Source organism: Ahaetulla prasina, chromosome 5, assembly GCF_028640845.1.
Source record: "Ahaetulla prasina isolate Xishuangbanna chromosome 5, ASM2864084v1, whole genome shotgun sequence".
Classification (NCBI taxonomy): domain Eukaryota; kingdom Metazoa; phylum Chordata; class Lepidosauria; order Squamata; family Colubridae; genus Ahaetulla; species Ahaetulla prasina.
In genome coordinates, this window is record NC_080543.1 from 1,328,573 (window position 1) to 1,338,254 (window position 9,682).

The 9,682-nt window shown below is 47.2% G+C and overlaps 1 protein-coding gene and 1 pseudogene across 1 annotated transcript; one reads left to right on the forward strand and one right to left on the reverse strand.

The window, feature by feature from the left end:
- Nucleotides 1–45: 45 nt before the first annotated feature.
- Nucleotides 46–2,949, reverse strand: LOC131199342 (olfactory receptor 51L1-like). The gene is made up of 4 exons (XM_058185019.1): nt 2,913–2,949; nt 2,388–2,837; nt 1,461–1,604; nt 46–119 (listed from the first exon to the last, which is right to left on the reverse strand). Exons 1-4 carry the CDS (start codon nt 2,947–2,949, stop codon nt 46–48), a joined length of 705 nt encoding a protein of 234 aa, XP_058041002.1.
- Nucleotides 2,950–6,935: 3,986 nt separating this feature from the next.
- On the forward strand, nt 6,936–8,890 carry LOC131199343 (olfactory receptor 52L1-like; annotated as a pseudogene).
- The last annotated feature ends 792 nt before the right edge of the window (nt 8,891–9,682 follow it).

The window sequence follows — 9,682 nt, forward strand, 5'->3', positions numbered from 1 at the left end:
GTTGCAAGCTCTGAGCTTGGAGTTGTGGTCCTGCAGTGGGAGAAATCAGACCAAGAAAGGTGGGTGGCCACTTTGACCGAACAAGCTTTGTCTCCTGTCCTGCACCAGAGCTTCTGATTCTGTGGATCAGGGAGATTTTTAGCTTAGGGGAAAAAAGTGAGTAAAACAGCAAGGAGTTCCAGAGAGACAGCAATGTATGTGAACTCTATTTGATAATTTTAAAACGTATGTTATAAGTATTGGCTAGGAGCTTTATGACTGAATTTTAACTGAAGCACACAGCATAAGTATCCGCTGGGGTTGGACTGTGACAAGCTAACTTTACTGCAGAAGAGCTGTATGCCGACTCATTATTATTAATTATTTTGTATCTCACCTTTTACAAATAATTTAAGACAGCAAACGTATCTAACACACTTTCCTTCTCCCAATTTCCCCCCAATAATAACAATCCTGTGAGGTGGGTTGGACTGAAAGTGATTGGCCCGAAGTCATGGCTAAGGTGGAACTTAAACTCAGAGCCTTCTATTTTGTAGCCTGGTGCCTTAACCACTAGACTGAACTGGGTCTTAGATCAGGATTTATAACTTTGACCATGTCAGGACAGAGGGATCAGGTCCTGAAAGTGAAGTGTCTTTTCATGGACCCACCCCTGAGTAAGAGACATGCAGGGCTCACTGAGAGACCAGAAGGCCCAAACAGGCAGAAGAGTGCATGCATCTTTCTTTCTTTCTTTCTTTCTTTCTTTCTTTCTTTCTTTCTTTCTTTCTTTCTTTCTTTCTTTCTTTCTTTCTTTCTTTCTCTCTCTCTCTCTTCTTTTCTTTCCTTTCTTTCTTTGTTATTCATTTATTTAATCAAATTTATTGGCTGCCCATCTTATCAAAGGGTAGCTCTTATACCTCCTTGTATTTCGTGCTTCATTTCCATCCAAAAAGCAGCAGAGGACCTGGGAAGGCCTCCTGAACAATTCAGAGAATAAAGCTCTCTTTTATAAACAACAAGATAACAATGCAAAGCATGTAAGCAATTTTTTAATTTGAGGTTTAGAATCCTTCCTCAACACTGAAGGAGCCGGGAATCTGATTCATGGCTAGGAGGACCAGTTACAGACCCTCTGAAAATTATTCTTTTCACAGCAGAAGGAACAGGGACCACCCTTTCTCCATTCCTCTGAAATGTCAGGCCAGGGTTGCATGGACAAACCTATTTGGATTTCCAATGTTTGCTCTTTCTACTGCAGATCAGAGCCTTCCTTAAATAGCACCCTGTTCTCTTTCTGACACAATAAAGGAGTTTCTGATGCAGCCAATACCCCTTACACCTTAAATTTAAATATACAAATCAAATAAATAAATAAATAAATAAAATTTAGAATTACAACGTTGCTCTGAATCATAGCAATGCTCAAAGAAAGTCTATGTAAGACCATAGATCACAAAGTTTGCAGTCCAGACTCCCACCAAGTTCTCTCTCCCTCTGAAACTTCTTCAGGATCCAAATGCGGATTTGTTTGGTCTTCACACTGTACACAATGGGGCTGGTCACAGGGGGCACTAATAAAAAAGCATTGGCAATGAGGATGAAGGTGATGGGGGGGCGTCTGCCTGCCTCCCAAACCGATGGATCATGCTGAGCCCAAGCATGGGGACGTAGAAGCTGCAGACCGCACAGAGGTGGGAGATGCAGGTGCTGAGCGCCCGAAAGCCTTCCTCCTTGGAGGCAACACCACAGGACAACTCACTGTGGGACAAGAGTTATTCTAATATTGAAGAAATCGTGGAATAGAATCATTAAAGCAGGGATGCCAAAGGAGAGACAAAATGAGATAGGAATGACAAAAATTAAATAATTAAATAGAATTTTTGAATTGTCCTGCTGCAATTTGACCTGTGGCAAGTTGTCCCATTGCATCCAGATTCTGCTTAAATGGAACTTAAGCGCCATCCCTTTCAACCTCAGAAGAAGCAGAAAAGGATTCTGTCTAAAAAATTGAATTGGGGTGGGACAACTTCAGAGCCAGACTTCATCCATGATCTGAAACGAAAGGTTTTTTAAAAAAAAACAAAAAACAACTTTCCTCCTCTTGCAAGTCTGAGCCTTTCCTGAAGCCGCTTGTCCTCCTTCTGATGGATCTTCTGTGGCTCCACTACAAACTCTGGAATCCCGTTTCTTACTGAATTCCACGCATGTCTCCAGGGAGAGGAGAAGAACTACAAGCTAGAAATGGCCATTAGTTGTGATGACCTTGAAGTTCTCACTGTTCTCTCTCCCTCTTCAGGATCCGAATACGGATTTGTTTGGTCTTCACACTGTACACAATGGGGTTGCTCACAGGGGGCACTAACAAAAAAGCATTGGCAATGAGGGTGAAGGCGATGGGGGGGCACCTGCCTGCCTCCCAAACCGATGGATCATGCTGAGCCCAACCATGGGGACGTAGAAGCTACAGACTGCACAGAGGTGAGAGACGCAGGTGCTGAGCTCCCAGAAGCCTTCCTCCTTGGAGGCAACTCCCAGGAAGGTCTTGAGGATCAAGAAGTAGGAGAGGACCAGCAGGACTGAATCCACCCCTGTGGATGAGAGCATAAGTATCAGACCATAGACGCTGCTGTTCCTTCTATCTGAATGAACTAACTTCAGGAGATCCGGGTGCAAACACATGGAGTAGGAAAGCACATTTATGCTTCCAATTTCCTGAAGACTCATAAGGATGGGACCTGGCAGGACAAGGCAAACGGATCGGATGGCGCCTCCCTCCCCAATCTTAATCACCGTCCCATTGGTCAAAACACTTGTGTATCTCAGAGGGTTCTGGATGGCCACCAAGCCATCGAAAGCTCATGCCTCCCGTCCCCCTTTGGAGGAAGGGCCCCTGGCTGTCCGAGAGGGCTCCCCCACCCCTTTCGACGAACCCTTCAGGCTCTTTTCTTTGGCTGCTTTCACAGGCATCTTACGTTCTGTGAACCAAGTCGCTTCAAGGGGCAGAAAGCCTGATAACTCCTGGGAGGAACTCTGGCTCTTCTGTGATGGGGAAGCAGCCAAGAAGGAGGTCAGCCAGAGAAGCCCCCGGTGGGGTCAATGGGCCCACGGCAATTGAGACGCTGCCAGGGAGAGAGTCAGGGCCAAGCAGCTGCGTCCTCCTTCTGGTCTTGCCAGTCGAGCGGCCCAAGAGGCTTCCGTCGGGCGGATGCAGGAACCGCCCGCTCCCCCCCCCCACACCTGGCAGAGCCCCCGGGACATCCCTATGCCAGAAGGATCATCCCCACCTGCCTCCTGGGCTCTGCACTGGAATGATTTATCTTCTGCTTTTTGAAGCAACCTAGAGGGAGGAAGCAAAGGAGGGAGACCATCAATCCTTGAGAGAGACTTCGGTGCCAGCAGGGAGTGCCAGTGTCTCCCTGAAGATTGAGGCCTTTGGCCAAATGCTCTGGGTGATCCTGAAGCTGCAGGTTCCCCTGGCAAGGACAGCATGATGGGCAGCTCAGTTGCCCTGAGAGATCTTTGAGCTGGACTGGGAGACTTGTGGCCAACACTCCACGGCAAAAAACAGAGAAATCTCTGAAGCCATCTCCCTTGCTTGCCCAGAAGTCCTTCTCCTTTCCAAAGACATCCATGCCAACTCCACCAATGGATAGGTGAAAAGACAAGGTCTCCTCCAAACCCTTCTGTGCAGAGCCCTGGGAGACAGGAAGCTGTGACACGCAGAAGATCATACATTGCTAGAGAAACACAGATTAAACCAGGTAAGGAATGGTCAAATGAATTCAGGGGTCCTGGGTCAGGGGGGCTTCCCCCCCCCACAAACTGTTCAAGAACTGGCAGGGCCATTGACTGAAATCTTTAAGAAACCCCCCAGTACTGAGCAAAGAAAATCAAAACAGTGCAGTTAACAAAGCCAGCACGATTTGTTTTAAAAAAGGTCGTGCAAGTCCATTTTCACTGCTTTTTTTTGACAGGGTGATTAAATTAGTGGACCAAGGGAATGCTGTGGATGAGATGTACTTGGACTTCATAAGGCATGTGACCAAGTAGACCACGGCCTCCTTCTTGATGAACCAGAACATGGTGGACAGATGGTCTCATTGGCAGATGGAATCGCAGTTGGCTGAACAACCCTATTCAGAATAACAAAACAATATAATAACTGAGTTGGAAGGGAGCTTGGAGGTCTTCTAGTCCAACCCCCTGCTCAAGCGGATAGGCCCTGTACCATTTCAGGCAAAGGGCCCAATCTCTTCTTAAAAACCTCCAGTGATGAAGAACCTACAACTCCTGGAGGCAAGCTGTTTCCCTGGTTAATTGTTCTCACCATTAGGAAATTTCTCCTTACTTCTTGTTTGCTTCTCTCCTCAATTAGTTTCCATCCGTTGCTTCTTGTCCTGCCTCCAGGAGCTTTGGAGAGCAGGTTGACTGCCTCTTCTTTCAGGCAGCCCCTCAAATGCTGGAAGACATGTCCCCCCACCCTCGGTTCTTCTTTTCACTAGGCTAGACATACCCAATTCCTGCAATTTTTCTTTGTATGTTTTAGCCTCCAGTCCCCTAACTGTCTTTATTGCTCTTCTCTGCACTCTTTTCTAGAGTCTCAACATCTTTTTTTTTTACATTGTGGCCACCAGAACTGATGTAGTATTCCAAGTGTGGTCTTACTGATGTAGTATAAAGCAATAATAATAATTCACGTGTTCTAGATTCTACCCCTCTGTTAATGCATCCCAGAACTGCGTTGGCCTTTTTGGCAGCTGCCACACATGGCTGGCTCATATTCAAGTGATTATCCACTAGGACTCCAAGATCCCTCTCACAGTTACTACTGTTGAGCCAGGTACCATCTATTCTATACTTGTGCTTTTTTTCCCTTGCCCAAATGTTCCTAAATATTCCAAAAGAAACTAGGGTTTTTCCTTTCACCTAATGCCGGGCCATGTTTAGCCTTTGGTCTACCAAGATCAGACCAATTCCCAAATCCTTCGCATAAGGACAACTGAAGCTGACACTAAGCCAGGCACCACCCATCCTGTAGCTCTGCTTCTGGGTTTTCCTGCTGAATGGCAGCAAGTTACATTTCTAATCACTGAACAGCATTATGATAGCACTGAACAGTATGTTCATGTCCATCAAAAAATTTTTTTTATTTTTTTTGCATTTATATCCCGCCCTTCTCCGAAGACTCAGGGCGGCTTACACTATGTCAAGCAATAGTCTTCATCCATTTGTATATTATGTACAAAGTCAACTTATTGCCCCCAACAATCTGGGTCCTCATTTTACCTACCTTATAAAGGATGGAAGGCTGAGTCAACCTTGGGCCTGGTGGGACTTGAACCTGCAGTAATTGCAAGCAGCTGCTGTTAATAACAGACTGACTTACCAGTCTGAGCCACCAGAGGCCCTTGTGAACCTTGAGCCTGTATCTTGGGGTGGCAGCAATCTCCTAAAAAACCTTTGTGTCATCTGCTAATTTTGTACACATCCCTTCTATTCCCTCATGTAAGAAAATGTTGAAGGGTAGGGGCTCAAAAACTCAGGTACCCACTGCAGGGCTCCCTCCCTTTCGACAGTAAGGACCTTCCATTGACTATGTGTGTCCAGCCTACTGGGATTCCATCTTGTAGGGGAGAACTGGTTCCTCATGCTGGAAAACCTTGCTAAGAGGGAGGGAGGGACGGAAGGGAGAGGTTAGAGCTTCACAAGCTAGGGGCAGCTTATCTGCCCACATCTGAGAGTGGAAGGTTGTCAGAGAGCAGTAGAACAAACTTCAGGCAGCTACTGCCAAACTTGTTTCCCTCCTGGGTGGGCATTTGACTTTGAGAGGTCCTTCAAGTTCTTCCTTTGGACCTACAAGGCTCCAAGGAGTCTGATCTCCAAGGGATCAGGGAAGATATACTTCTGGGTGTGCTCTTCATCTGTGGGTCTTCCTGCCAGGCTTGTCCCAACTTGGGCACTTAGGGAAGAAAGACCCTCGATTCCATTGTTGAAGTGAAAGGTTCACTTGTACTAAGTTCTTTTTTTTTTTTTTTTTGCAAAATTTTTTTATTTTTCCATAATAATTCCCACAATTTGACCAGTGTACAATACAATCACTTATCCAACAATCAGTCCTATACTCAAATTATACTCAGTCAGGGCTGCTCGACTGCCACTCCCCCCTTTAATCCTTTCTTCCCTTCTCATCCTTCTTAAACTTCCCCCACCACCTTCTCCTCGCTTTCCTACTTCCCCTCCTCTTTCACTTCTTTGAAGTGAAAGGTTCACTTGTACTAAGTTCAAGCAGTTACAGCATAAGCAAAGCTGGATATGAATATTCCCATGGAAAATCTGCATTTCCCCCACATCCCTGGGCTCCTCCCCACTTGACCAGTCCATCAGTGTCCGTCAAGTGTCCGTCAAGTGGGGCTCCTCCCCACTTGACCAGTCCATCAGTGTCCGTCAAGTGTCCGTCAAGTGGGGCTCCTCCCCACTTGACCAGTCCATCAGTATTCGCTTTAGATGGGAATGGTTTTGGGGTTTGGTGCCTCTTTGGTGGAGTTTCGCATTCCTATCTCACGGTCCTTGATCAGCTGGTTCATTCCTGATTGACATCTCTGTTTCCTGTCACCCTGTCATTCCCTCCCTTCCTTCCCCTGCCAGTTCCCTCTTTCCCATCCTCTTCCTTCCTCCCCTGCATTTTGTGGTAGGATGCCACTGAAGCGAGAAATGCTGAAGATGGCAGGCCTGGCACTTCCCTTGTTCCAGGAGCAGCAGGGAAGAATGGGAAGAGCATTTGAGGAAGCCACCTGGGCAAGGATCGTTAGGATACAAGAACTGACAGATGGGTGAGGGGGGGCAGATTTCAGCCAAAGGGCTGAGTGGGTGGGTGGGTCCCAGGTGGCACCTCAGGAAGCCCAGAACTTTGTAACCATCAGAGGTCTTTTCCATGCCTTCAGCCCAGAGGCAGCTTGGAGCATGCAGGGTGGGACACCTGCCATGATGATGGTGGAGAATGGAACAGAAGTCCTGGGCCAGGTCTCCTTCATAATGGTGTGCATTCCTGGCCTGGAAGCTTTTTACTTCTGGAGTGGCATCCCGCTCTGCCTCGTCTACATGGTGACTTTGGTGGGGAACATCGTTGTGGTCTTGATCATCAAGATGGAGCTTGATCTTCACAAGCCCATCTTCTTCTTCCTTGGCATGCTGGCCGTGAATGACCTGCTCCTCAGCACCACCATTCTGCCCAAGATGCTGGGCATCATGTGGACTGGCTCAAGGGAGATTGGCTTCAGCACCTGCCTCCTTCAGATGTACTTGCTCCACACCCTCTCCATAATGGATTCTGACATCTTGTTGGCCATGGCCTTCGACCGCTATGTGGCCATCTGCCGCCCACTGCACTACGCAACCATCCTCAGCAACACAGCGGTTGCCAAGATGGGATTGGCAACTGCTGCCCGAGGGGCAATATTGGTCATCCCCTACCCTATACTTCTCAAGAGGTTGCCCTACTGCTTCCACAGGGTCATCCCACATGCCTACGGTGAACACATGGCTGTGGTCAAGCTGGTCACATGTGCCAATACATTTATCAACCGGACCTACGGCATTTCTGTGGCACTCTTCGTGGTGGGGCTGGACCTGGGGCTCATTGCCGCATCCTACGCTATGATCCTGCAGGCCGTCTTCAAGCTGTCATCACGAGATGCCCTGGGCCAAAGCCCTGGGCACCTGTGCTGCTCACACCTGCATCATCTTGACATTTTATGTGCCTGGCCTCTTCACTTTCCTCACCCACCGGATTGGCAAACACGTCCTGCTTGCATCCACATCATCCTGGCCAGCCTGTACGTCCTGCTGCCCCCCATGCTGAACCCACTGGTGTACGGGATGAAGACTCAGCAGATCCGAGGCGGCTCCAGTGACGTCACCGCTCCTGCTGGATGCTCTAACAGGGCACTCCGCGTTAGAAGATTGTAAAAGTCAGTGAAACAGTATAAATCACTGTTCACTGACCTTAGCATACCCTTTGGGCAAAAGAGGGTTATGCAGAGCTGTGGAAAAGTGGTAGATATAGACAGGGGATTTGCTCTTAAGAGCGAATTTTCCTGGATTTATGATCCCACCGAATTCCACTACCTCCAACTTCAAACGCGCTCCTGTTTTTTTTCAGGAAAAAGGAGTAGGAGAGTCGCTTCTGCTCAAAAGGACTTATTAAATTGATTGATTTTCTAAGCAGACGGGAATTTCACAAGCGTTCGATCTTTGATGTAGAATCAACACGGCAAGTACCGACTCCCTTTTTGAAACCTGAAACCTTTCTTTGTCTCTGATTAATTGACTTTTAAAATGGCGTCTGAAAGTGAAAGTAAAATTTTTAGTACAACAAAGTAGCGTTATTTGTGGATTGTTACAAACGGAGTTTTATACTGAATGGAGTAAAGGAAAGTTGTTAAGTTTAAATTCCTGATTCTTTTGAAGACAGAATGGCAGCTAAACCTTTAAAGCCTTCTGGAAGAAGGGATCTGAACCAAGTCTTGAGGATATATTGAAAGAACAATTAAAACTTTCTGAAGATAGGCAAAAGAGATGATGGAGAATTTTAATGCAAAAATAAGAGAAGATATTCTCATGGCAGTTCAAGGACTGAGTAAAAAATTGGAGAACAGGAGCTGAAGGTGTTGAAAGAGATTCCTTCCAAGATGTTAAGAGATAGGAAGGAATTTGTTTTTTAAAAAAAAAGACTCAGCAGATCCGCCAGCGGGTGCTCGGCCTTTTCCACCGGGGAAGAAAGATGAATTTGTAGGCTGGGGAACAAGAGAAGGAGCGAAAACTGGACCTGGTGGCAGACACGCGTCGTCACCAGAGCTGTAGGCCCCATAGCAGCTCTGCATCAGATCCAGTGGATTATCTGGACCGGTGATGGTGGTTAGAACTGGGAGCCCTATTGGTTCACCTCCTTCCTCAGCAGTCAGCTCCAGACAGTGTTGATGGGAAGGAGAGGCACCCTACATGCCCAGTCCCTCATGTGTAGGGTGCCTTAGGTAAAGAAATACCCTTGAAAATAGAGACCTAATGGGTCAACGATTGTCCAGTTACCTTACATAATCCTTTGTGGCATAGTGAGGTTTGGAGGAGGAAAAGGTCCCTTGGTGCTCTCTGAGCTTGGTGTTTTCTTGCAGACCTTTCATGACCCAACTTGGTAACATCATCAGTGCTAGAATGGAGTGGGCTTTGCACAACCCTCGTCCCCCAGTTGGGTCATGAAATGCCCACAAGGAAACCACCAAGCCCAGAGAGCACCAAGGACCGCACATTTCAACCCTGAGTTACAAATATTTATTTTATTTTATTTTATATTATTTTACAAAGTCAACTTATTGCCCCCCCAACAATCTGGGTCCTCATTTTACCTACCTTATAAAGGATGGAAGGCTGAGTCAACCTTGGGCCGGGCTCGAACCTGCAGTAATTGCAGGCTTTGTGTTCTTAATAACAGGCTTTACCAGCCTGCGCTATTCACCGGCCCTTCACCGCTATTCACCGGCTTCAGCACCTGCCTGCTTCAGATGTACTTGCTCCACACCCTCTCCATAATGGATTCTGACATCTTGTTGGTCATGGCCTTCGACCGCTATGTGGCCATCTGCTGCCCACTGCACTACGCAACCATCCTCAGCAACACAGCGGTTGCCAAGATGGGATTGGCAACTGC

Coding starts and splice junctions, on each gene's coding strand:
- LOC131199342 (XM_058185019.1), bottom strand. CDS start 2,949: ATGCCTGTGAAAGCAGCCAAAGAAAAGAGCCTGAAGG. Junction 2,838..2,912: donor CAAAGAAAAGAGCCTGAAGG/GTTCGTCGAAAG, acceptor GGGAGGCATGAG/CTTTCGATGGCTTGGTGGCC. Junction 120..1,460: donor TCAGAGGGAGAGAGAACTTG/GTGGGAGTCTGG, acceptor CCTGATCCACAG/AATCAGAAGCTCTGGTGCAG.